The sequence below is a fragment of the Paroedura picta genome, chromosome 7, assembly GCF_049243985.1.
Source record: "Paroedura picta isolate Pp20150507F chromosome 7, Ppicta_v3.0, whole genome shotgun sequence".
In the NCBI taxonomy this organism is placed as follows: Eukaryota; Metazoa; Chordata; class Lepidosauria; order Squamata; family Gekkonidae; genus Paroedura; species Paroedura picta.
This window is the reverse complement of record NC_135375.1, coordinates 100,373,563-100,401,033: the sequence shown is the minus strand read 5'-3', so window position 1 is coordinate 100,401,033 and position 27,471 is coordinate 100,373,563. Positions and strand designations below refer to the sequence as shown.

The 27,471-nt window shown below is 47.1% G+C and overlaps 2 protein-coding genes across 4 annotated transcripts in view; one reads left to right on the top strand and one right to left on the bottom strand.

Moving 5' to 3' along the window:
- The window catches only part of POLR2B (RNA polymerase II subunit B), a 28,474-nt gene extending 26,587 nt beyond the window's left edge, over positions 1 to 1,887 (bottom strand). Inside the window, exons 1-2 of the mRNA XM_077345703.1 lie at positions 1,709 to 1,887; positions 930 to 1,002 (exon numbers count right to left, since the gene is read on the bottom strand). Coding sequence (XP_077201818.1) covers positions 930 to 1,002; positions 1,709 to 1,727 — 92 coding nt within the window. The 5' untranslated portion in view covers positions 1,728 to 1,887. The remainder of the gene's footprint in view (positions 1 to 929; positions 1,003 to 1,708) is intronic.
- A 1,851-nt stretch (positions 1,888 to 3,738) lies between these two features.
- Positions 3,739 to 27,273, top strand: NOA1 (nitric oxide associated 1). Of its 3 annotated transcripts, XR_013232688.1 has the most exons (9): positions 3,739 to 5,070; positions 6,696 to 6,860; positions 10,259 to 10,461; positions 17,998 to 18,129; positions 21,616 to 21,732; positions 22,717 to 22,834; positions 23,429 to 23,655; positions 24,345 to 24,536; positions 26,558 to 27,273. XR_013232688.1 is itself a non-coding variant. In XM_077345701.1 (8 exons), exons 1-7 carry the CDS (start codon positions 3,819 to 3,821, stop codon positions 23,650 to 23,652), a joined length of 2,211 nt encoding a protein of 736 aa, XP_077201816.1. In that variant the 5' UTR covers positions 3,739 to 3,818; the 3' UTR covers positions 23,653 to 23,655; positions 24,348 to 25,251. The 3 variants fall into 3 exon arrangements, 2 of the variants coding, with proteins under 2 accessions (XP_077201816.1, XP_077201815.1); XM_077345701.1 differs by lacking the exon at positions 26,558 to 27,273 and having other exon boundaries at positions 24,348 to 25,251; XM_077345700.1 differs by lacking the exon at positions 26,558 to 27,273 and having other exon boundaries at positions 24,345 to 25,251.
- Positions 27,274 to 27,471: the final 198 nt, after the last annotated feature.

The window sequence follows — 27,471 nt, the reverse complement described above, 5'->3', positions numbered from 1 at the left end:
CTCGGTCTGGACACCCATCAGTGGAACAAGCTCGTCGAAGAGATCAGGGCCCTTCCTAAAATGCCACAGTTCCAAAGGGCACGTACAGGGGAACTCTACCAGGCATTTGGTTGAGGCCAGCTGACTCAACAACATCTGTTGGTCCCCCAAGCCCTGTCCCATGTTCTGAGCCATGCTAACACCCCACGGGTTCATGTAAAAAGTTGAGAGTTGTCGTCACACTGAATTTGTTATAGTATTTTGTTATAATCTGTCACAAACCACTGTCACAAGATTTCAATATATATTTATGATGTTTTATGTAAACCACCCTGAGGCTTATGGAAGGGCAGTATAGAAGTTCAATAAATAAATAAATCTTATATTTTAATAACAAATCAAATCCAAGTTTGTTTCTGGGAGCTGGAGGAAATTTGCACCACTGACATTCCACCAACACATCACTCCCAGCACAGAAGTGATGCTACCACATTAGGGCAACCTCTAGATAAAGGTATCCCCTGTGCAAGCACCGAGTCATGTCTGACCCTTGGGGTGACGCCCTCCAGCGTTTTCATGGCAGACTCAATACGGGGTGGTTTGCCAGTGCCTTCCCCAGTCATTACCATTTACTCCCCAGCAAGGTGGGTACTCATTTTACCAACCTCGGAAGGATGAAAGGCTGAGTCAACCTTCAGCTGGCTGCTGGGATTGAACTCCCAGCCTCATGGGGAAAGCTTTCAGACAGCTGCCTTACCACTCTGTGCCACAAGAGGCTCTTCTAGAGGGCAACCTCTAGAACTCCCTAAACATTCTAGAATCCCACCTACCCCTCCTGATTTTGCTCTAGGTACTCCATAGGGCGGCAGCAGGAGCATAGGGCAGGAGGTCTTCCACTATAGCATGTGGAGCTAAAACACATCAGTTATAGTAATAATCTGGAAACGTACCTAATAACAATCCAACATGCTTCCTGCCATAAGTCTGGGGTGATTTCATCATCATCTTCATCATATTGCATATCTGTAAGAAAATGGGGGGAATAAACACACACATTTTTTCCAGCTCTTAACCACAGAAATGCGCACAAGCCCCCTTCAACCAGTTACTTTTACGCTCCCAAACCTGTGTCAGGAACTCTCAGTTCCAAAGGGCTCTGCAAAGGACCAGGATCACAACAATAAGAAGCAATGTAAAGAAATGTCAAACGCAGCATGTCCGAAGCAGAAGAGGCAGCAGGATGACAAAAGTGGAAAGTAACAGAGAACAAGGCATGCAACAAACAGCGGAATGGCAAAACGTCATCCATGATAGTGAAACAATACTAGCAGCAAATATTGGAACGGGCTGCAGTTCTTTCAGACTGGAGCTTTTACTCCATCTAGAACAGGGGTAGTCAAACTGCGGCCCTCCAGATGTCCATGGACTACAATTCCCAGGAACCCCTGAAAATGCTGGCAGGGGCTCCTGGGAATTGTAGTCCATGGACATCTGGAGGGCCGCAGTTTGACTACCCCTGATCTAGAAAAACGCACACGGGGGGGGGGGTCAAGAGGCAAAGCGCGTTGACGCTCCAACCAAACAAGTACCATGAAGCAGCCTGAAGGTGGCCTTCCTAGGCCGGGTCTTTCCAGGCCCTGAGCGCCTCCCCCCGGCAGGAAAGCCGCGACCCCCCCTCCGCCTCCAAGGCTCAAGGCCCCCCTGGACCACCGCCCCCGCCGGACCTCACCTTCGTCGGCGTCGTACATCTTGGCGAAAGTGCCTCAAGGCCGCTCCAAACCCAACGGGAACAAATCGCCGCCGACCGGCGCTGTCAGAGGCCACCAGACACTGAGGCGGACGAGAACGTCGCGTTGAAACCAAGCCGCTTCGCAAGCAAGTGCGCCTGCGCGCAGCTCGAAGACTTCCGTTTCCCCTCTTGCAGTCACTTGACCCGTGACGCGGAAGTGCTCCCTAGTCTCCATGACGATGGAGTCCGGCTTCCCTCCCCGCACCGTGTACATCGTGTGCCACAGAGAGGACAAGGCCTAGAGTAGCACGACCTGGCCATAGGTGTTCATTTCGGGCCACGTTTGTATTTTTAGCTCTGGGGCTTTGCTTGTTTAGCTGGAAATCGGCCGAGTCAATAAAGGATCGGGAACTGCGCTGCTTTGGAGCTGCCTTGTCACTTGGAAAGAGACAATTTCGGAATGCTATACAATAGTTTTCGTCCTTTCTGACCTGCGACCGAAGCAACTGACAAGGCGTGGTACTTTTTTTAAGCCAACTTCTGAAGGTGGGGTGGGGATATGTAGAAGACTGGCGCCGCAAACCTTTTAAATTTATTTTTTATAAAATGTAAATGCGCTTCTCTAGACCAGTGTTTTTCAACCTATTCCACGATGGAAGACCCCCTGAGCTATTCTTCAGACTTTCAGGACCCCCAGAAGTAATGTCAGCTGGCCACACCCCTAGAAGGCATGTGCCACTGCACGTGACATCAACCAGGCACTCTCATTGGACGTGATATCAACAGACCACTCCCACATCGCAGGAAGTGGTGTTACCAGGCCTTGTCCTGTGTCGCCAGAATTGACATCTATTAGATCCACCCCACCCCCACCTATATTTCATACATTGCTACAGATGCCAGCCGGGGGCAGGCAAAAGCCAGGGGCCATCAGAAGGCCCACCAGCAGGGCAAGAACTCATGAAGCACGGTCCCATTGGTTGGTTTCTGGCACAGGGACTCTGGGGACTTGTAATCCACACATCCTTCCCTGTGTGCCACAAGGCTTCTTAATGGTCTTCAAAATGTGGCCACTGTGTGACACAGACTGGTGGACTGGATGGCCATTTGGCCTTATCCAAAATGACAACTTTATTTGTTCTTATGACTGAGGCAGTGATTGTCTTATTCTTGGTCCTTGGGACCCCCTCCTTCTGGAGTTCTGGCTGTGCCAGTGGACCTCTTGATGATCCCTGGGATTCGGTGTCTGTGTGACACAGAGGGCAGAACTGATCCATCATGGGCCATGTCAGAGATGCGGCGGGCTTGCTCCTTGGGACACAACACTAATTTTGTTAGAAAAGTTGATCTCCAAGACAGCCAACTTTTCATTACCCAAAGCGTTTCAAAGCAGCGTACAGACCACACTAGCGCCCTATGAGGTAGGCGGGGCTGAGAAAACTCTGAGAACTGGGACTGGTACAAGGTTACCCAGCTGGCCATGTATGGAGGAGTGGGGAATCAAACCCGGTTCTCCAGATTAGAGGCCACCACTACACCAAGCTGTTAATGGTCTCTTGCTCTTTTCTACTACTACAGGCAGTCTCGCCCCGTCCTGAATGACTGCTGCAAAATAACTATATCCAACAACTGAACAAAATTTGAGTCCAGTGGCACCTTGAAGACCAACAAAGACTTACTCAAGGTGTGAGCTTGTGCGTGCAGGCACACTTCCTCTGACATGCGCACGAAAGCTGACGCCTGGAATAAATCTTTGTGGGTCTTCACGGTGCCGTTGGACTCAACCTTTGTTGTTCAAGGTATAGGCTCAAACTGTGTTCGCCAGCTTCAGACCAAAACGACCAAACACCTACAGGCGACAATGCGCACGCAAATCACAGCCTTTTGCGATCCCGCAGGGAAACCCAGCGGAGCCGCACCCACTAAAAGCCCGGGTGCACCGCGCCCCTCCAGAAAGGGGCGGGTGGCGAGGCCTGAAGTCAAGTTCCCATCTATCCCCAGCGACTCTATCATCCCTCCCGAGTTCAGCCGCTCCGTTGCAGGGCCCAAAACGAAGCGTCGTCCACAGAGAGTTCGAACCCTAGAGCGACGGCTCCTCTGCCACACACAGATGCACGCGGTTCTTCCGCTCGTCACCGGAAGACCGTGCTGCGGGAGCACGCGACCGTCTCTCTCCGTGGCTGTGGCAATGAACGGCCTGAGACGAGCGTTGGGCCTCGGCCTGGGCCTCCGGGGCGGCTGGCGTCGCTGGGCCTCGTGGCCCGTCGGAGGCGCACGGGCGGCCCTGAGGCGAGCGGCGCCCGGCGGCTTCTCCACGGCCCCGAGTGCGGAGCGGCCGCTGAGGCGCCGGCCCGCTATCGCTGCGGCCGCGAAGGACCCGCGTGAGGAGGAAGAGGTGTTTGTGTTCCCCGAGTACCTCCCGGAGGAGGAGGACGTCGAGAAGCTGCTGAGTAGGCTCATCGAGGAAGCAGAGCAGCAGCAGGAGGAGGAGGAGATCCTGCGGGTGTCCCCGGAACCCGCTCCGCTGCAGCTTCCCAACCAGCCTTGCCCCAAGAAGCCCCGGCAGAAGAAGCCTCACAAAGTTTCGGGGAGTCCGGACCCCTCGATACCATCGAGCGGGGTGGGTTGCTCAGGCTGTGGCGCGGAACTTCACTGCCAGGACCCTGCTTTGCCCGGGTATCTGCCCAGCAAAAAGTACTTGAGCCTCTTGGGGACGCCTGGAGAGCCGCCCCAAGGAGAAGATGAAGATCAGGAAAAGGCCCAAGCTACGGAACAAGCTGAGAAGGCTCTGAAGGATGCTGTCTGCCAGCGCTGTTGGCTGCTGATGCACCACCAGCAGGCCTTGCGGGTGCAGATGACCCATGAGGAGTACCGCAGTGTGGTCAGCAATGCTGTGCAGGGCTCTCGCCGCCATGGCCGCCCACCCCTGGTACTCTGCATGGCAGATGTGCTGGACCTGCCTGACTCCCTCCCACATGATCTTTCCCAGCTGGTGGGAGATGAAGCCAACATCCTGGTGCTGGGCAATAAGTTGGACTTGTTGCCTGGCGATTCGCCTGGGTACTTGAAGCGCATCCAGGGGCGCATGTTGGAGGCCTGCGCCCGTGTTGGCCTGGATTGGAGTAGAGGGGGCCCAGACCAACGAGTGGTTGATGTGCACCTCATCAGCGCCAAGACAGGCTATGGGGTTGAAGAGCTCATCACCAAGATGCAGTCTTCTTGGAAGTTCAACGGGGATGTGTTCCTTGTAGGGGCTACCAACACTGGGAAGTCGACTCTCTTTAATACGCTGCTCCAGTCGGACTATTGCAAGTCCAGAGCCTCAGATGCTATCAGCAGGGCAACCATTTCTCCTTGGCCAGGTCAGAGGGAACTTAGGCATTTAACTCACTATGCGCATATTCTTTGGGGCCACTAAAGGGAAGGTGGTCTATTGCTGCTGGACATTGCTGGGTTAGGTGCTGTTGCGCTATCCTGAAATGCAGGAAGCCACCTGGAAGAGCTATATGGTTTTTCCTTGGGGCTCCCTACTCAAATGGTTCCCTGCAGGAGCTGATTGTGCAGATGATGGTGTCTCACCGATCACAAGAGTTCTCTGGCACCTAAAAAAACATGCATTCACGATGGCAACTTGTGGATAGCAGTGATTCGGATGGAGCAAGCGTGTTTGTGCAAAAATTCTATCTGCTTTGCTGCAAACACTATTGTGCTTCTGGAGCTGGTCATGCAGTCTCTTAACAGCTGTAAGGAGAGCAGTAAAAGCTGAAAACTTGTGAGGAGTAGAGTGTAAAGCTCTCTGAGGTCATATGTAAGAAGTGAATATTACTTGGCATGTCTCCTATCCTCCAGGCCAATGGTCCCCAACCTGCGGTCCGCGGCCCAGTGCCGGGCCGTGAAGGCCAGGGCGCCGGGCCGCGGTTCCCTCTCCCCGCCCGCCCCCCCCCCCCCGCAGTAAAAAACTTCCCAGGCCGCAAGCTTGCGGCCCGGGAAGCTTCTTACTGCGGGAGGGGGGGAGAGGGAATAAGGGCCACGGTGTGTATCGCGCATGCACGATTTCTGCAGCGCATGCGTGGCCCGGCTGCGCATGCGCGGTGCGTGGGCGCGGCCACGCTTGCGCGATGCGCAGGCGTGGTCGTCACCCTGCCGGTCCCCAGCCAAAAAAAGGTTGGGGACCACTGCTCCAGGCCATACACAATCTTTCAGACACATTGTCTTGTAGTCTTTAAACTCTTTTTTTTTAAGCCCTGTAAGTTACTTCAGTTATTGTTCCCATAGATCTTCAGTTGAAAATGGCCATATAGGAAGCGAGTGGCAAAGGTGCCATGAGAGAAGAATTGTAGCTCAGACTTTTGACCACTACCCCAGCTCTCAAATAAATGTCCGCATACAGCGAATTTGCTGCCACCACCCCATCATCTTTCGCAAATAAGAATGTGCGTTGCTTACTTTTTGCAGACTATTCCTTGTTAAGAGAGTAGCAGATATACAAGTGGCTTCCAGTGACTCCGTTCCCTTTTTTACTAGAGACTTTACGTCCTGGCTTTTGTCCATGCAACTCCTTTGACTCCAGCATATCTAATTGGTGCTCTGGGTAGAAAAATTGGTTGGATCCCATCTTACATTTCTCAAACCATGTTCAGTAGACATGTGTCTATCCTCATCCATTACATTTAATTTCTTGGATAAAGAGTTTGATAATATTGAGAGTTGCCCGAGGTAGTATTTTTTATTTCAGTAAAAGTATGCTGAAATAAGTTCTCAGTTGATTTTTTGTTGTTGTTCCTTAAATGTAATAAATCATAGAACATGGAGGCCTACATTCAAAATGTGTTTTAGACTTAGAAAGCAGCAACCACCGGAGGTGGGGATATATATGACACCAAGAGCTTCTTAGAATAAGAGAGGGATAAAAACCAAATGTTTGCTGTGGAATCTTGATACTCTTTTGATTTCATTTTTGTAGAATTTTTTCCATTCATTTCCTCAGGCACTACTTTAAACTTGTTGAAATTCCCGATTATAAATCCTACGCCTTACAGAATATTCAGAAGAGAAGAAAGACTAGCGGAAGATGCAGCAAAAACTGAGGAAGACCTCACTGAAGATGAGCAGAAACATCTGAAAACCCTCAAAAGGCAAAGTTACTTGACAGGTGTGTATTTTCCGGGAATTATGCAAGTGCTCCCCCGTCCAAATGTAACGTATAGCTGTGTTGTGTAGGATCTGAGAGACCAAGGTTCAGATCCTCACTTGTAATAAGAAAATAAAGAACTGCACCAGTCACAGGATACAGAAAACAAGGCCAAGGCCACTGGTACAAAATAAGATAATTCTCAGTAAACTTTCCCCAAATTCCCTACACCTTTTGCCCAAAGGCTTTGTCAGGGGAATCTTCTATAATACATAATGTAATAATATAATAGCAACATTAGGTAAAATATCAATTACATACGAAACTGTTAGAATTTGTTCTGTCCTCGAGAACTGCATGAAGAGAAACTCCATGTAAAAAATAAAGATTAGGCTTTCCAGCACCCTGTTGGCTATAACACAGAAAATTTTAAAAATTTTGCCTGAATAAAAATTACTAACCTGTGCATTTTTCAGTACTGCAGTAGAGAGTCAAAGGTTAGTAAGTACACTGGAATAACTTCAGTATGTTGTGACATTCAGATGCCCTAATCTCTCCCCTTTTTTTAGGGACGCTGATGCAAGTCTAAAGACATATTTAACCAGTGTTTGCCAAATGACAGCCCAGTCCTCTTTTTAAACAACTTTTTACAGGGGCATTGGATGATATAAAAAACATTGGAAAAACAAACTCGAAACTTAAGAACATGTCTAGCAAAACATAAAAGCAATATAATATATAACTGAAAAGAACAAGTGTTCCATTGGCAAAATGTTTTATTGAAAAATAATCACGGTCCCTCTGATTTTATTTTTGGGGCTGTGCAGAAATTAACCTGTAAAAATGAAAAGTTGCTTATAAAGGAAGCCTTGTCTTTGTTTTTTTCCCAAGGTGCTTCTCTTCTTCATGCAGTTCTCGAGGACAGAATAAGTTCTAACAGTTCTGTACATAACTGATATTAAACGGTTGGGCCTGGAGATCTCCTGCTATTACAACTGATCTCTGGACAATAGAGATCAGTTACCCTGGAGAAAATGGATGTTTGGGAAGTTAGATTCTAGGATGTTGTATCCTGATGAGGTCTCTCCCCTTCCAAATCCTGTCTTCCGTAGGCTCCACCCCCTCCCAATCTCCAAGTATTTCCCAACCCAGAACTGGCAGCGCTATTTCAATCTATTGAGGTCTGTAGAAATCCCTACATTACAATTCAGACAAACAAAATGCACAAACATTTATGGTGCAGTTTGTAACTTATTGCTGGAAACTTTTTGAAAGGTTTGAGCACCTGTCCTTTGTGCAGGTGACTCCCTACACCAGGCTTTCTCAACAAGGGTTTTCTGAAACCCAGGGATTTCTCTATGGCTCCAGAAGTGTTTCATCAATTGCTGGGAACTAATTTTTATTTTTATATATATATATATATAATTTTTTTTTCAAAACAATTATCAAGTGATATGAAAAAGAAGAGTTGTTTTTTATACCCTGCTCTTCTCTATCAGATGGAGTCTCAAAGCAGCTTACAATTGCCTTCCTTTCCTCTCCCCACAACAGGCACCCTGTGAGGGAGGTGGGGCTGAGAGAGCCTTGATGTTACTGCTGTATGACAACAGCACTACCAGGGTCACCCAGCTGGCTGCATGTGGAGGAGTGGGGAATCAAACCCAGCTTGCTAGATTAGAAGCTGCTGCTGTTAACCACTATACCAAGCTGGCTCTCATATATGGTCCTGTTGAACCCCCCCCCCCCAAAGATACAGATGATAGCATAAAATAATGCCCCCCCCCAAAAAAAATGGTCAATGATGGGACTGAAGGGGGTAGAAAGGGGAGGGGCCCCATTATAAAAATCTTTGCTGACTGAGGCTTGTTGCACATGATAGCAACTGGAGTCCAGAGGAGTAAGTACCATCCTTTTAACTTAACTCTGTTGGGAGCATGGCAGGGGGCAATGAAGTGGTGGATGTCTGCCCTAGCCTTATTCCTTGCCCAGCAAGGTAGGCTGCTGGACCATTTCTGGCACTGGGGGCAGGGGTCGACGGAATGTGATGTCACATCCAGTGGGTGTGTCTTGGTAATGGCACTTCTGGGGGTGAGGCAGGGAGGTGTGGTCTCCTGATATCACTTCTGGGGTTTCTCAAAGCCTGGAGAATGTTTCAAGGGTTTCTCATTGGTAGAAAGGATGAGAAAGGCTGCCTTACACTGTATGTGTCTTTGATCCCGATGAGAGTTGTTCAGTTCTTAGTTGTCCAGAATGCCCCATGTGGTCTAGTTAAATTCAGCTGTTATTTCACTATATATTAGCAGCATGCCAGATTATTTGTGCATAATACAGGGGTAGAAACGGATGCGTTCTCTTCCCAACCTCCTGCTCCATTCCTGCATGCAATACAGGGATAACCCTGCATTGAAGACATGAATCATATTGGAAGTTGGGATGATGATGTGTATATTCATCTCTCTATATTTCACACAGATACTGACCAGCTTTGCAGGGATGTTGTAACACCCACTAGAGCTTTACGCTCTCAAACAGTGAACCTCCTGGTGGGCCCTGGTTCAAAACAAGTGTACTTTTTGTCAGCCAGGCCAGGTCCTTTTCAGCCCTGGGCCCAGCCTGGTGGAACACTCCCAGAAGTGCCTGCGATTCCAGGCCCTACAGTACTTGTTACGGTTCTGCAGGGCCTGTAAAACAGAGTTGTTCCGTCGGGTTTAACAGTTGATGGTAGGTGCCTTCCATTGTTAGCCTCCTGGTCTACCCCACTCCCCCTGCTCAAGCAATCTGTACGCTTCTTTTTGTGTTCACACTCCCTCCCTCTCCCCTTTCGGTTACTCTTGGATTTTCTAAAATTGCATTTGAACTCTGTCTTCTTTGTCTAAATAACGCTGTCTTCCCTGCCCTGCCCTTGGATTGCTGAGTGAGTTCACAGCCAGTAAACCCTAGATTGGCTGTTTGGGTGAGATGGGAAACAAAGGCAGAGCTTTTGCATGATCCTCTGTGGAAGCACAGGCTTGGCATGAGTGTGCACACCCACTGTTCTTTTTACAGCCAAGGAGGAGGGGAATTTGGGGAAGAGGCTGGTGTTGGACCCATATCTCTCTGCTGTCCCATGTGCGACCCAGTCATGCCAGATGCGCCTTGAACATTTGCAAATGCAATATAAAGGCCAAGTGCTATTGAAGTAGGAGGCATTTGAAAAGGCAGTTTAAATGTTGAGTGCTATTAAAGTAAGAGGCAGCATTAAAAGGCTAGTCGTGCAGAAGGCAGACACAGAAGGAAGAGCGTGTCCTGAAAACGAAATCCAGATGTTTGATCTTCACTGTAGAGCTGCAGAATGCCGTAGATGTTCATAAGGAGGGAAGGAAACTGCCAGTTGTAGTAAATATGCGTTAACGGGGTATCTGTTTTCCCTCTTGATGCAGGAAGAGTTGGAAGAACATTTCAGCTCACACATAAGTTGAGGAAAAACCAGGAAGTGGACTTTGATGCCGAAGCGCTGTCTTTTGATGCAGAGGAAGAGCCCACCATTCCATCCAAACCAACCAAGAAAGCCGAACTTTCGTACAATGAAGTGAAAGACGCCCGCTGGTTTCACGACACTCCGGGAATTATAAGAGACGGCTGCGTAAGGACCTCTTCTGTTTTTAAGAAGTCTATCTGTGGGGGATAGAAGAAGTCTTTGATCGCCAGTCTGGGAGGCAAAGATATGGCCTCCTTTGCTCCACGCGTCATTTTCATAGAATGCACCATCTGTGTATTAATTTTTGTACCTGGCTTAAACAGTTTAGGCCCTGTGCAGAGAAGAGGCTGCCCCCTCCCATGTTATATTGTGCGTGTACCAGGCTCGTACAGTGACGTGTAGAAAAATGTCCTCTGCCATTACAGGGGGCTACGGAAAAATGTCCCCTGCCATTACAGGGGGCTACGTTTGCACCTCTTTGAGCTCATCACGCTTAGAAAAAAATCTACACAAGAATCTCACGTAGCGAGAACAGATTTTTTCTGAGACCCTTTGGAAGCATGCCCTACTATGTCTTCGTGCAGCAGATTGCAACTTGCTAGGGCAAACACAGAGCCCTTTGCTGTTCTGCAGTCCCCAGAGAAGCTGTGTTGGAGAGACTGAGGCCTGTCTTTGCCCTAGCAAATAAACCTGACAAAGATTAGCAGCTGAAGCAACAGCTGTAAACCGCACATAATGCTCCTTTATTACACGAAGACATTATAGCCGGTCATCATTGGTTTAACGGACATGGTTCCAGTAGCGATGGTCTTTTTATTATTATTATTATTATTATCATTATCATTATTATTATTATTATTATTATTATTATTATTATTATTGGATTTATTTCCCGCCTCTTCCTTTAGGCTCGAGGCGGGTCACAATAGTCTCAATCCCATTAAAATCCCCATTAAAAGACATTAAAAATACTAGCATGGCAGAAAAAAGAAAGAATCCCATCCCTCTCCCTCCCCTTATCAATACGAGAAAATGGAGGGGAATGATGTAACTTCCAACCCTGGCTCCCGGGGGGGCGATATACCTAATTAGCTGGTGGAAGAACTCCATTTTACAGGCCTGGTGGAAAGCTGGCAAATCCCGCAGGGCCCGTAGCTCACCTGGGAACTCATTCCACCAGGTAGGGGCCAGGATGTGGTACACACTTCAGAGCCGTGCATCTGAGGCAGTCCTTAGTGACCCTATTTGGACAAAAAGGCAGAATAGAAATGCCGTGAATAGATTTCCTCTTTATGCTTGGTGCTGTGGTCGAGAGTGGCAGCCTCTAATCTGGAGAACCAGATTTAATTCCCCACTCCTCCACATGCAGCCAACTGCGTGACCTTGGGCCAGTCCCAGTTCTCTCAGAGCTCTCAGCCCTACCGACCTCACAGGGTGCCTGTTGTGGGGAGGAAGGGCAGGTGATTGATTGTAAGCCCCTTTGAGACTCATTTGGATACTTAAAAGTCGGATACAAAAAACAAGTCTGCTGCTGTTGGAACCCAAGTGTTACTTACTTGCCTGTATTTTAAATTACTAATGCAACATGAGCAGCCAGATTTGGATATTCTTTGCTCCTGATTAGGCTTGATAGAGCCTGCCTAGAAAAATGGGATCTCTGAAGTGGCGTGATGGGGGGAGACTGTTTTCTCGGCTCCTTCTTTCTAGCGTACATGAGGCAAAGCTGCCATAGTAGTATTAAAGGCAGTGGTAGGGAGCGAAAGGAGGGCTAAGGTTGCAGGTAATGATGTCACTTCTGGCCAGTTGATATCACTTCCGGGGCTCCTTGGATTCTGAGAAATAATTTCAGGGGCTCGTCTACAGTCAGAAAGGTTGAAAAAGGCTGGTCTATGTGGTATGCGTGGTTCCTCTATAGAGCCAATGGCGCGGAATCTGTTAATAAAGGGTTTTTTTGGGGGGTGCGGGGATAGAAATTTCAGGCTTTCCTTTGCCTATCACCTGGCCTCTTGTGATATACTCTAAAATAATATGATTGAGTCTAGGACCTGTTTTCAAAACATGTCAGAATGCTTTCCATTGATAATATGGTCCTGGGAGGAAACTGCTCACTTCAGGATTAAGTAGCAGTTCTGATGGATGCGCAGCTTGGTGTTAATTCTGGGTGGTGGCATGAATTTTTCTGCAGAACACATCATGAACTATTTCTGTCTTGGATAAGTCAGTTTCAAAGTGACTTAGGGTCATGCCTGTGCGTGTTCACAATTGGGTAGTATGTAGCGCAGGACTTTGGGCCTAGGTGAACCATTGGTCTGGCTGTTCTTACCGAGTCTCCAGCTAGAGACAGCTGATATTGAAAGGAAGAGGATTTTGAAGCCTGTTGGAGCCTGCTCAACACGCTCCAAAATGCAATCATAAGCAGGCCCGGTTATTGGAAACGATTAAGCCGCCAAGAACTCCATTCCCTCCGCCAGTTCACTCGACTTGTTGTCCCTCTCGGAAGGCTTCAAACAAAAGGACTCCGTACGATCAATAGCTGCTCCCCGCGAAGCAGTTCAAAGCCCCCCCACAGTTCATTTCACAAGGAACCTTAAGCAACCATCACTTAGTCATTACTAGACCCAGCGGAAAGCTGTGGGAATTTTTTTTTTTAAGCCGTCCCAGCTTTGAACTAGGCAGATGTGCTTTGTGCTAACAAGCTGTTCATTAACCAGCCTTAATTAAAAAATTTCCCTTGGTCATTTCAGACTTCCCTCCTACTTTCTTGAAATCGTTTGGTTCCCAACATGACCTGGCTTTTCTCAGCATTTTGAGGCTGTTGTATTCACATCCATATGCAGCATATTTCCAGTGGTCAAGAAAACATTTACTGTCCAGAGCTGCTTCTGTTCTCTTTTCTTGCTGCAGAAATGAATCAGCCCAGACACGATGCTGAGCGAGATGGGCCGCTTGTCTAATCCGGCAGGGCTTTTCCTCTGTTCTTAAAGAGCTGGGCCTCGTCAACTTAGGCTGCCCCAGCTGGTGTAGCAGGACCAAGCGGTCGCTGTGTTAGCCCTGCAGCTTCGCAGATATTGTCTGCAATCCAAGTAAGCTATGTGAGGAGATGCAGTAGGAACCTGGCAGGCCAATGGGGATTTCTCCAGTGCTTTTGCCATCTCAGACCCAAAAGGATCCCTGTTCAGCCACGAAGTTTACAGTGGAGTTACCATCTCTACCAAACAAACCTCCTAGCCCCAAGTAGTGGGGTGGCTAGAATATCTGAAACAGCGAAGATGCTCATACCATGAATAAAACTTTGTTGATCTTAAAGGTGCCACTGGACTCAATCTTTGTCCTGCTGCTGCACACCAACATGGCTAATAACAATGATTATGGTTTATTTTTATTACCCCCCCCCCCTTCCTTGGTAGGCTCAGGGTGGGTAATGACAGCATTAAAACACTCAATATAATCCATAAACAATGTTGTTGTTGTTATGTGCGAAGTCGTGTCCGACCCATCGCGACCCAATGGACAATGATCCTCCAGGCCTTCCTGTCCTCTACCATTCCCTGGAGTCCTTTTAAGTTTGCACCTACTGCTTCAGTGACTCCATCCATCCACCTCATTCTCTGTCGTCCCCTTCTTCTTTTGCCCTCGATCACTCCCAGCATTAGGCTCTTCTCCAGGGAGTCCTTCCTTCTCATGAGGTGGCCAAAGTATTTGAGTTTCATCTTCAGGATCTGGCCTTCTAAAGAGCAGTCAGGGCTGATCTCCTCTAGGACTGACCGGTTTGTTCGCCTTGCAGTCCAAGGGACTCGCAAGAGTCTTCTCCAGCACCAGAGTTCAAAAGCCTCAATTCTTTGACGCTCGGCCTTCCTTATGGTCCAACTTTCGCAGCCATACATTGCAACTGGGAATACCATAGCCTTGACTAAACGCACTTTTGTTGGTAGGGTGATGTCTCTGCTTTTTAGGATGCTGTCTAGATTTGCCATAGCTTTCCTCCCTAGGAGCAAGCGTCTTTTAATTTCTTTGCTGCAGTCCCCATCTGCAGTGATCTTGGAGCCGAGGAAAATAAAATCTGTCACTATCTCCATTTCTTCCCCATCTATTTGCCAGGAATTGAGAGGGCCGGCTGCCATGATCTTTGTTTTCTTGATGTTGAGTTTCAAGCCAACTTTTGCACTCTCCTCCTTCACCCGCATCAACAGGCTCTTTAGTTCCTCTTCACTTTCTGCCATTAGAGTGGTATCATCTGCATATCTGAGGTTGTTGATATTTCTCCCTGCAATCTTGATCCCAATTTGTGACTCCTCTAATCCCGCCTTTCTCATGATGTGCTCCGCATACAAGTTAAATAGGCAAGGCGACAGTATACAGCCTTGCCGAACTCCTTTCTCAATTTTGAACCAATCCGTGATTCCATGTTCAGTTCTCACTGTTGCTTCTTGACCTGCATATAAATTTCTCAAGAGACAAATAAGATGCTCTGGTATTCCCATCTCTTTAAGAACTTGCCACAATTTGTTGTGCTCCACACAATCAAAGGCTTTAGCATAGTCAATGAAGCAGAAGTAGATGTTCTTCTGGAACTCCCTAGCTTTTTCCATGATCCAGCGTATGTTGGCAATTTGATCTCTAGTTCCTCTACCTCTTCGAAATCCTGCCTGTACTTCTGGAAGTTCTCGGTCCACATATTGCTGGAGCCTAGCTTGTAGGATTTTGAGCATAACTTTGCTAGCATGAGAAATGAGTGCAATGGTGCGGTAGTTTGAACATTCTTTGGCATTGCCCTTCTTTGGGATTGGAATGTAAACTGACCTTTTCCAATCCTGTGGCCATTGCTGAGTTTTCCAAATTTGCTGGCATATTGAGTGTAGCACTTTTACTGCATCGTCCTTTAAGATTTTGAATAGTTCAACTGGAATGCTGTCACCACCACTAGCTTTATTGTTGCTCAGACTTCCTAAGGCCCATTTGACTTCACATTCCAGGATGTCTGGCTCCAGGTCAGTAACTACCCCACTGTGGTCATCAGGGATGTAAAGCTCGCTCTTGTATAGTTCTTCTGTATAATTTTGCCACCTTTGCTTAATCTCTTCTGCTTCTGTGAGGTCCCTACCATTTTGGTCCCTTATCATACCCATCTTTGCATGAAACGTTCTCTTCATATCTCCAATTTTCTTGAAAAGATCTCTGGTCCTCCCCATTCTATTGTTTTCTTCTATTTGTTTGCACTGTTCATTTAAGAAGGCATTCTTATCTCTTCTAGCTTTTCTCTGGAATTCTGCATTCAATTGGGTGTATCTTTCTCTTTCTCCCTTGCCTTTCACTTCCCTTCTCTCCTTAGCTATTTGTAAAGCTTCCTCAGACAGCCATTTTGATTTCTTGCATTTCTTTTTCTTTGGGATGGTTTTAGTTGCTACCTCTTGTACAATGTCGCGAACCTCCGTCCATAGTTCTTCAGGCACTCTATCTATCAGATCTAATTCCTTAAATCTATTTGTCACCTCTACTGTATATTCGTCGGGGATATGATTTAGTTCGTACCTGAGTGGCCTAGTGCTTTTCCCTGCTTTCTTCAATTTAAGCCTAAATTTTGCAACAAGAAGCTCATGATCTGAACCACAATCAGCTCCTGGTCTTGTTTTTATTGCCTGTATAGAACTTTTCCATCTTTGGCTGCAGAGTACATAGTCAATCTGATTTCTGTGTTGACCGTCTGGTGATGTCCATGTGTAGAGTCGTCTCTTGGGTTGTTGGAAAAGAGTGTTTGCTATGACCATTGTATTCTCTTGACAAAATTCTACCAGCCTGTGCCCTGCTTCATTTTGTACTCCAAGGCCAAACTTGCCTGTTATCCCAGTTATCTTTTGGCTTCCTACTTTAGCATTCCAATCCCCCATGATGATAAGCACATCATTTTTTGGCGTTGCTTCTATAAGGTGTTGTAGGGCTTCATAGAACTGATCAACTTCATCCTCTTCAGCAGCAGTGGTTGGGGCATAGACCTGGATCACTGTGATGTTGAATGGTTTGCCTTGGATTCGAACTGAGATCATTCTGTCATTTTGGGGATTGTATCCCAAGACTGCTTTTCCTACTCTCTTATTGATTATGAAGGCTACTCCATTTCTTCTGCGAGATTCTTGTCCACAGTAGTATACCTGATGGTCATCTGAATTAAATTCACCCATTCCTGTCCATTTTAGTTCACTGATTCCTAAAATGTCGATGTTCAGTCTTCTCATTTCTTGTTTAACCACGTCCAGCTTGCCTGATTCATGGATCTGACGTTCCAGGTTCCTATGGAATAAAAATCTTTACAGCATCGGACTGTCTTTTCGCCACCAGTTACTTCCACAACTGAGCGTCCTTTCGGCTTTGGCCCAGCCGCTTCATTCATTCTGGCGCTACTCGTACTAGCCGTCTGCTCATCCCCAGTAGCATATTGGACACCTTCCGACCTGAGGGGCTCATCTTCCAGCGTCATATCGTTATGCCTATTGGAACTGTCCATAGAGTTTTCATGGCAAAGATACTGGAGTGGTTTGCCATTTCCTTCTCCAGTGGATCACCTTTTGTCAGAGCTCTCAGCTATGACCTGTCCGTCTTGGGTGGCCCTGCACGGCATAGCTCATAGCTTCACTGAGCTACGCAAGCCCCCTTGCCACAACAAGGCAGCGATCCTTGAAGGGGGACCATAAACAATAAGTATGATCAAAATATTCTAATGTAGGTTTTAAAGTGAATAAATAGGTTAAAAGCTCTCTCTCCGATATGACTAAAATCTTTCTTGGCTCAGTCAGTGTTGGGCTCTGGTTCTCGGCTTTGGTTTTCAGATTGGGAATCCTGCACTCGGTTGTTGTTGGTTTCCTGACCTCAGCTGTAGGCCTGGTGGAACAGAGCTGTCTTACAGGCCCTCCAGAATTGCTTACGATCCTGGAGGGCCCTGATGTCACTAGGTACAGTGTTCCACCAGTATTACCTACCACAGGCTTTCTCAACCAGGGTTTCATAAAGTCCCGGGGTTTCCTGAATGGGTGCGAGTTAATTCATTTTTATATATATTTTAAAATTTGTTAAACGTTTATCAAATGACATGACCGCATATGGTCATGCAGACCCACCCACCTCTCCCAAAGTAGCCAGTGATGGGCCTGGAGCGGGAGGGGATCCAGGTGGGCATGCATACAGCAAAGCTTGTGCACCAGGGACCCGATCTGGACCGATTCAGCTTTGGCGCCACTTAAAGTCAACGGCGCCATTGACTTTAATGGGAAGTCCGGTGTTCTCGCCTTTCCTGGGAGGTGGGGGGTTCCAGTTACAGCCTCCGAACTTTCAGGGTAGCTCCAGGAGGCTCTTCCCTGATCCCCCTCCAAATTTCACAACAATTGGACCACGGAGAGAGAAGGAAGCCTCGTGTCTGTCATTACTTCACTTCAGCCTGAAGCCATTGTGCTCATTCATTCAGATTAAGTTATCGTGTCCAGCATTCTAGCCCATGAATAACATTCAAGCAGCAAGTGCCGTCTCCCTATCAGTGACCCAAGAAGTGTTCTTCTAGTCACCCCTTTTCCCTAGCCCAGCACATTGCAAATTATTGTATACTTTGTGCCCCCATACAGCTGTCCAAGATCCTAGTCTTTTCGGGGTTTTCCTAGAAAACAGGTACATTTGCCTTAAACCATCTATAAACTTGCCCCTGCTTGTGTGTTCTAGGTTTTAAACCTCCTAAATGAGAAGGAAGTCAAAGTTGTCTTGCCGACCTGCGCCATAGTTCCAAGGACATTTTTGTTGAAACCTGGCATGACCTTGTTCCTGGGTGCATTGGGACGCATTGATTATATACAGGTAAGGGGGTGGGGATGACAAGGTATTACCTGTGCATTTGAGAGGGCTTTTCTGCACAGGTGATAGGGTTGCACTGTACAAAATGGTATACAAACTTACTTGGGAAATAGGTGTATGCCAATAAAGGTTGTCTGAGTCTTGGGTAATACGAGCAGGGACTGCGAGTCAGTATTGCTGTCTATAGCTTATTGTAAGTAGGATCCTATAATGTAATTTCTGTGCTACTTAATAGGTCATGTTAGTACTTACATAGTACTAGCAATGAAGCCCGCTGTGGAAAAAATACAATGGGCTCTAGAGAAATTTGGTTGGTAAGGCCTGGCCAGAGCCATTGCCCAGGTGGAAGACACCCATGTCACTTTGCTCCCACCTCAGTCTGCCGACCGCCCTCCGCAATTGCAGACTATAAAGATTGCAGCCCCGCAGGCAAAAAAGGCTGCTTTGGAGGGTAGACTGGGAGGCATTGTACTCTTTTGAGGCCCTACCTCCAAATCGCAAGGACTATTTCCAGTCCATGGATAGCCACCTCCAGGTGTGGCCTGTAATTCTCCTGGAATGACGGCTCATTCCCAGACTGTAAAGATCAGCTCCCCAAGGGAAAATGAATGCTTTGGAGGGTGGACACAGTTGTTGTGCAGAAGAAACATTTGAGACCCTACCACACAGGGTTGTTGTGTAGATGAAACAGTAGACAAGAGAACCCTTCAATACCATCCTATTTCATCTGCACAATAAGCCTGTATGGCAGGCATAAAATGTTTGGGGGGGGGGAAGACATGCATGGCTTGGCTGCAACTTCCCTGTAGTAGCGAGGCTGGACACAGCAGTATTGTAAGTGAGAAGGGACTTGCCTTTGGCCTCCCTATCAGCCAACTGTTAGATTGAAGGGGAAAGCTGTTCTCGTCATGCCTGCCTCTTCAAAAGGAAGGCGCCGGCATGCTCCCAGACAGCCCTGCATCTCTCTCGGAAGAGCAGCAGCGATGGCTGCCCCTCAATTTGACACAGACTGAGCGACAGAGAAACTTGTTCCTTGTCTCAGTCAGTTGTGGTCAGAGGCTTCCTTCACAGCATGCCTGAAGAGGGGAGGGGTTGAAAACCTGAGCAAGAGCTGCAGTTGATTCTCAGTGGAGGATATTCTACCAATAGGGAAAAGACAGTCCGTTTTTGTCGGCAGTTGCTGGGTAGATTCCTTGGACTGCAGGACACGCTGGTGAACCGTCCTTGATCACAAGTTCCCTTTTGCGTGATGTCTCAGTTCATTCTTTATGGTAGTTCCAGACTTCTAAAATTCTAATCCATTGGTTATGGAATGTCCCATTTGGTGGGTCGTGCTGACTTGCTCTGTGCAACCTGCCTGGACTCCCTGTGAGAAAGGCAGACTTCAAATAACGTAAATAAGGTCTCAGAAGCCTCCTGGGCATCATCATCATCAACTTTTTATTTGACCTCCACCCTCCCCTTATCAACTCACGGTGGGTGACAAACAAGCTTAAAATCATCATACATTGAAAAGAAAAACAACATAGCATTTTAAAAACTGTCTCCTCCTAATAGGTTAATCCAGTCTTTTTCAATTTTTTTTACCATTGAGAAACCCCTAGAACCTTATTCAGGCTTCAAGACGTGACTGTGCAGAAGATGGTTGGGAAGCAGAGCTGTGTAGTCACCCTCCCGGTACCCCTCCCCTCCCCAACCACTCCCATTGGCCATTGGGGTGGGAGGGCAGGTCGACATGACCATATGTAGTCATATCACCTGATAAATGTTTAACAAAGTTAAGAAATATATGAATAATGAGTCAACTCCCACCCATTTTGGAGACCCTTCCTGGAATGCCAAGAAACCACAGATTTTCTGGTCCGTCTGGAGGGATGGACTGAACCAATAGGATGAAATTAATTCAAAAGAAATTCCGCCTAAAAATCCGGAAGAAATTCCTGACAGTTAGAGCGGTTTCTCAGTGGAACAGGCTTCCTCGGGAGGTGGTGGGTTCTCCATCTTTGGAAATTTTTAAACAGAGGCTGGATAGCCATCTGACAGAGAGGCTGATTCTGTGTAGGTTCAAGGGGGTGGCAGGTTACAGTGGGTGAGCAATTGGGATGTGAGTGTCCTGCATAGTGCAGGGGGTTGGACTAGATGACCCATGAGGTCCCCTTCCAACTCTATTATTCTATGATTCACAAAGCCCTGATTGAAAAAGACTGGTTTAAACCCTTCTGAAGCCTGGTCAGGGTCTGGAGGGGTTTTATTGGTGGGTGGATTCTCGGGCAGGGAGGCCTGTACATTACAATGTTATTGCCTGGCCTGGCAAAACAGTTCCATGTTGCAGGCCTTCCAGAATTCTTTAAAACCCCTGGGGGCCGTGTTGTCCATCTCCACCAGGGGGCAGCAGTTTAAGCTTCTGAAAGAGGCTATTGTGAACGAGACAATAGGAGCAAATATCCCATGTTGCGTGACCTTCCAGTGGAGGCTGCACCACACGCCTCTGACAAAGTGTGATGAGCAAATTCAGATGTGCTTATGACAAAGCAGGCCTGTCCTGTCCAGAGCCAGCAGTAAAGACCCAAGCTCCGTTTCATCCCATGGAGGCTGCACCTCTCCAGGCCAGACTGGAAGGGGGAGAGAAATCAACACGTAGATGTCACACAGTGGTGGTTCTTACCACAGCCTCTTGTCAGCCCATTTGGGGAGATCCATGGGTATTACTGCCCTAGCCTGACACTTCTCCCCTTCTTGCCTTTGCACTGAGCATGGCACTTCGGCACTCCTGCCTGGTTTTGGAACAGCGGGCAAAAAGCCTGAAAGCCTAAAATTTGTTCATTAAAAGGACCTTTGGCAGAGGGGTTAAAACGGCGCATGGCTTTTTGACGGATCCTGAAAAGCAAACTTTTACATCAGAAGAAACCCCTGAAATGGGACCCTGATGGATGTCAAAGCCTTCTGTTTAGCCAACGTTCCCTTGCCTGCAATCCATTTCTCAGGTGCAGAGATGCTTATAAAGTGGCTTCCATCCTTCTCCCTTCCTCTGTTGTGTCCTTACCACTCTTGTGACATAGGTTAGGCTGCAAGGAGGTGACAGGGCCAAGGCCAGCCATCAAGTTTCGGGGGCAGAATAAGGGTTTAAACCTCAGCCTGTTTGATCCTTGTTTAAACCTCGGCCTGTTTGACCCTCTGACCCAGGGTTTTGCGAACCTCTGGGGTTTCCTGATGGCCCCAGAAGGGTTTCCCAAATGGATGGGAGTTAATTAATTTTAAAAATATTTTTTAAATGCGTTAAGACATTTATTGGGTGATATGACCCTATATGGCCAACGATGGGCCTGGAGAGGGTGGGAAGGGGAGAGGCCCTGAGTGGGGATATCCACAGCTCTGCTTGCCAACCATATTCTGCACGATCGTGCCACTTCTGGGGTTTCTCAAAGCGTGAAGAATGTTCCAGGGGTTGAACATGCCTTCCAGATAATCCCCAGCCTTTTTCCTCCCTAGGGAAAACAGTCCTCTTGGTTTACGGTGGTGGCCTCTAACTTGTTGCCCGTCCACCTCACGCTGGTCGAGAAAGCAGATGCCATCTATCAGAAACACGCAGGTCATAAACTACTGAAGGTAAGGCAGCGCTGGCGTGGACCTCGTTTGGAGACTGTGAGGGCAGATGCCTGGTGATCTCTCTCGTTTTGCGGCCGTTCACTGTGGTGCCTCTTGGGCCCAGCACAAGGCAAGCTTTGTTCTGCTCTTAGCCCAGGCACTGTGGCTCCCTTGTCTCTGACAAGTTCCTCCTATCTTGGTGGTCCTCTGCTGTGGAGAAAAGAAAAGAATACTGCCCATTGTGTTTGCTCCTTGCAGAGCTCCTCAGAAGTAGACGGCAGAAGCAGACCGTTTCTGTGCCTTTTTGTCCGGCATGGTCGGTCCCTCTTAAAATCACAACTCCTAGAATGGATTTGAGCTCCTTCGTGGATTGACGGTTCCCATTGCTGTTAATCTTTATAACACAAAGGCCCGCGCCCTCTGCATTTGAAATACTGGAGAGGAAGTGTAAAAAAAGCCATCAGTGCTCTCTCTCATTTTTTTCCTCCTCAGTGAGCGGAGAAGTTCACACCCTGCTTGGAATAGAACCGCTATAATGGGCATTGTGAGACCCTGCGCAGCTTCAGATTGCTGCTGAGCAAAGCTTGGTGTGTTAATGAACTCATGCGCACAGTTAGAGGAAGCACAGAGAGCCACCCAGCAGTTCTGTATCTGATGCAGGATCTGAACCCAGCTATTTCATACCCAAGGCCACCTGCCTATGTTTGAGAACCCACATAGTGCCTCTCAGACTTTTCCACTGGTGAGAGTCCAAAGGGGATCTCCTACGGAGTAGTTGACATGATGGGGCACATCACGGCGATATTATCCAGATGAGAGTTTGACACAAACCAAGAGAAATCTCTCAAGGTTTGTGCCCATCTAGTTCCAGAGTAGTTAATGGGACTGATTCGGGAGCAGGACTATGAACAGTACAAAAGTTAAGGCGCTGTGGCCTGTCAACTTTGCTCTTTACTGGACAGCTCTTCTTGTTTGAACTGAAGGTTTTCTGTCTTGTAATACAAGATTCCCACAGGAGGCGAAGAGCGCATGAAAGATTTCCCACCGCTTGTTCCTCAAGATGTGACGTTGGAAGGCATTGATCATCATGTGGCAGTGGCTGACATAAAGTTTTCATCTGCCGGTAACTTCACCACCTTTTCTCAAACATTCTCTTCCGTAGGCTGGTTATTCTCTTCTGTAGGCTGGTTACTCTCTTGTGGATCCATTTCATCCAATGCCTTAGGCTGATGGATTCTAGTATGAAGATCCAGTACAGCATAGTAAAGTTTTGACATGGGTTTTGATTTCTGCATCTCTCCGAGGGCCAGCGTGGTGTAGTGGTTAAAAAGCGGCAGACTTAACTCTGCTTTGATTCCCCATCCTCCACATGCAGCCAGCTAGGTTAGTCACAGTTCTCTTAGAGTTGTTCTCGCAGCGCAGTTCTTTTAGAGTTCTCTGAGCCCCACCTATTTCACAGGGGAGGGGAAGGGGAAGGGAAAGGTGTTTGTAAGCCGCTTTGGAACTCCTGCTGGTAGGGGAAAAGCAGGCTATTAAAAAATCAGGGCTTTTTAGCAAGCAGTGAAGAGAGCCATTTATGAAGGACCCTTGTTTTCAAACATTAAAAGGGAACGAATTTTGCTTTGACCAAGCAGGAAGTACCATCCCTGACTGGCCCAATGTTTCCTTTCCATCTTGTTTGGACAAGTTCCGTGAAACGAATCTCTCTTCTCCGCAGGCTGGGTTGCCATTACGGCTCATTCAAAGAACACAATGGATCTAAGGTGCTACTATCCGGAAGGGACAGCCCTGACCATACGGAAGCCTCCTCTGCTGCCACACATTGCTCAGATCAGAGGGGAACGTCTTAAGAACAGTCGAGCCTATAAGCCTAAACCACCCCCTCCCTTTGCGGAGAGCAAGGGCTCAAATGTTAAAAAAAAGGAGAAAAGGCGCGTCTAAGTGGTAAGAAGTTGCAGATAACGGGAGCTCTTAGGCGTCGCTTCACCCACATCGCAAGATGGCTTCCTCTTTAAAATGTAGTAAACACTTTGAGGGCTGAAAGACAGTGGCCCTGCACCCCTGAAAGGGCCCATAGCTTTGCATGCTGGAGGTCCTAAGTTCAATCACTGGCATCTTCAATGAATCTTATCAGGAGGTGATGTGAACAACGCCACACTGAGAATTTGAAGGCAGTCCTGACCCTGACAGATGAGTGGTCTGATTCCATATCTGTTTCGCCCGTTCCGTGCTTTTGGAGACTCCCGAGTATGAGAGAGCTCTCCGGTCCACACCTGGAGTGTTTTCACAAGACACTTGCCCGGTCCTGCTTGCAGGCAGCAGCATCCGGCAGGGATTTCGTCCAAGCCCACAGCACAAATCTAGTCCTTTTGGGGAAGGAACTATGGCTCAGTAGCAGCCTGGCATGCAGAAGGTCCCCAGTTCAATCCCCAGCATCATTTAAAAGATCAGGTAGGAGGTGAAGTGCCAGAGGCCTTGGCGAGCTGCTGCCAGTCTGAGTAGACAATACTGACTTTGGTGGACAATGGGTCTAATTCAGCCCAAGGCAGCTTCATGCGTTCATATGTTCCATATTGTGCTGTTTGTGTTGCAGTGGCCATGGTTAACCGTTCTCATTTCTCACGCTGTTTCAGCAGACCAGCTTGGCTGTCTTTCCCTCTGTTTGCCTTCGTGTCGATGAATGTTCCTGGGCCAGGAAGGATGGCCTCGGATAAAACCACAGCAAGATTTGGATGTGGAGAAACAAGCCATGCATGGCTCTTGGCCTGCAACAGGCAGCAACGGCATCAAGAAGACAAGCAGCTTCTGAACAGCCTCACGGGGGCGTATCTTTCATTGTACCTTCCCCCATTCTGCATTGTGTAAGAACAGAGAGATCTAGTGATAAGTGTGCATTTTCAATACCGGCTTTTGAGGGGCCCCTTGCAAATGGAGTCCCGCTGCCTTCTGAGAACTTGTTTCTTCCTGCAGAAATGACTGGACCTGGTGGGGAGAGGGGAGTAAATGGGTGTCCGGAGAGAGCTGTGGGGTGAAATCTGGAAGTTAAGGAATGGGAGGCAAAGCCAAGATCCAAAAAGGTGTATGGGAGTGGCTGCTCATACCCCAAGGGCTTCTGATTCACAGCCATTGAATCGTTATAATACTAAGCTATGTGTCACATACCAAGGCTACTCTCTCGCAGGAGGACTTTGGTTTGTTTTTTACCTGAATCCGTGGCAGGTAGCACGGGGCTGCGTGACACTATGGCCACTGTGGGAGCGTGAGGTTCAAAGTGAACATGACACCGAGTCTCACATTGTGCTTGCTTCAGCCAGGGTCGCTCTTTGTCAGGCCTGAAGGCCTTCCAAGTGGAGAGAGCAGGCCATTTGAGAACCCTTCCCTGCTCCCACAGGAAGTACTGCGGATCACCAAAAGAATGGGTCAGTAAGGTCCTATTAAAAATCAGGCTAGAGGATAAACATTTCAAAGCTGTATTTCCTTTTGAATTGTAATTGCCCTCCAATAAAGACGGGCTTCAAGAAGGAAGCATTTTGGAATATCCCTTGGGATGTGGACAATACTATATCATTTTTTCGACTGCTTAAAAGCATCATATGCATTTAGTGAACTGGCCGCTAACTGGTAAGATGAAGCCAAGGCATTTGCACACGTACACTTATTAGTAAAAAGAGATCTGAAGCACTTAACAGATTATATAAGCCTTGATGACACCTTAGGGCAAGGGTCCCCAACCTGAGGCCCTTGGGCCTCTAGCAGCCACCGACCTCTCTTTGTGCAGCCTTCCAACCTGCTTGTCTGCTGCTATCACCCTCAGGGCATTTTCCCTCATACTCATACTTTTCTTCCTGCCTCAAGAGGCACCATCCACTGCTGTTCATCTTTTCTTGCAAAAAGGACAATAGCAACATTGTTTGTTTTGGTCTCCATGGTTCCTTCTGTCAGCCCCCTCTTGTTCTTATCCTCCATAACAGCATTTTTGGCCGTTCTAGGTGCTTCGTTAGCCAGCAAAGCTCAAGCACCCATACCCCTCAGCTTTTTAACCCCCTCTCCATGAATTACCACGTTGAAGCTATGTATGTATATAAGGAAGATAAAGTCACTATTTGAATGGGTTCAGTCTATCTGCATCTACAATCACCAGGTGTATTGAAGAACTAGGAGAAGAGTTGCATATGTCACTGGTTGTCAAGGCAAAAGGTTTTCATTTTTTTGTCTTTGGCATTAGATGAGAGCAATGACATTATAGACAATGCTCAACTACTAATGTTTATCAGGGGTTAGGGTTAGGGATAGATTCCAACTTCAGAATTACAGAAGAGTTGTGTGGGGTGGATAGTTTGAAAGACACAACAGCTGCAGAAAACATATTCTTGAAAATGCGTAAATCAGTTGAAAATCTTGGTCTGAGTTGGGATAAATTGAAAAGAATCACAACTGATAGTGTGAGAAATATGGTGGGAAGTAAAACTGGTGTAGTTGCAAAAATCAATGAAGATATATTGAAATTAAATGGTACACTTCTCATGCAGTTTCACTGCATCATCCATCAGCAAGCCTTGTGTAGTAAGATTCTTCAGTGGAAAAGCTTGATATGTATTCTTGTATCCAGCATTAATTACACCAGGCATCATGGTCTTGCTCAACATCAGTTTCAAAAATTTCTCTCAGAGATAGATGCAGAATATGAGGATATATTGTACCATGCAGAAGTCGGGTTGCTTAGCAGAGGCAAAGTCCTTGAACATTTTTCAGTCTTCATGAAATTGATGCCTTTCTTAAGGAGGTCAAGAAGCACTTTCTGACCCTGAATGGATTTTTGATTTGGCTTTCTTAACGGATATCACAGAACATCTGGACACATTGAATCTAAGGTTGCAAAGGAAAGGAAACCTTGTGTGTGACATGTATACTGAATTGAAAGCTTTTGAAGCAAAACAACATTTTTGTGAAGCAAGTGTGAAGGTAACTTTTCAAAATTCTCATGCTGCAGTGGACTAAAATTTGAGAAGGATGGGAATTTACAATTCAGTGTTGAAAGACACATCAAAGCACTGAACCTATTGCAGGTGGAATTTCAGAACAGAGTCACTGATTGTCATAAGCTTCTAAAGGAAATAAGAATGTTTCTGAATCCATTTGAAGTAGCACCAGAAGATGCAAGTAACTTATTTCAGATGGAACTAATTGATTTGCAATCCAGTGATCATCTAAGAGACATTTATAAAGAAAATAGTCTCTTAGATTTCTGTTTTGGTCTACATTATATATTTATCTTCCTAAAGAAATTTGCTGCAGGCATGTTCACAGTCTTTGGCACCACATACATCTGTGAAAAAACCTTTTCCAAGATGAAAACTGTGAAATCGAAATGCTTACAGATGAACACTTACATGACATTTTAAGACTGTGTGTCACAAACCTTGACTTGGGACATCAGTGCTTTGGCTAACAGAAGACAGCCACAAAAATCACACTGACTAGGCAAGTATGTGTTAGCTAAATAACAGAATTCCGCAGTAAAATATTGTTCCAAAATGGATTGCATTAAACATTTTTTCATTACTTATGATCTAAGTAAGCAGGCTAATGTTACATTTTGATTGAAGATGGGGCCCTCATTGGACACTGGGCACGCTGAGAGCCAGTTTGGTGTAGTGGTTAGGAGTGCAGACTTCTAATCTGGCATGCCGGGTTCGATTCTGCGCTCCCCCACATGCAACCAGCTGGGTGACCTTGGGCTCACCACAGCACTGATAAAAC

What these genes read in the sequence shown, in the direction of transcription:
- NOA1 (XM_077345701.1), top strand. Translation starts at nt 3,819, where the DNA reads ATGCACGCGGTTCTTCCGCTCGTCACCGGAAGACCGTGCTGCGGGAGC. An exon ending in AAGGCAAAGTTACTTGACAG is followed by an intron (nt 6,861 to 10,258) that starts GTGTGTATTTTC and finishes CTCTTGATGCAG; the next exon opens with GAAGAGTTGGAAGAACATTT. An exon ending in GACGCATTGATTATATACAG is followed by an intron (nt 18,130 to 21,615) that starts GTAAGGGGGTGG and finishes TTTCCTCCCTAG; the next exon opens with GGAAAACAGTCCTCTTGGTT.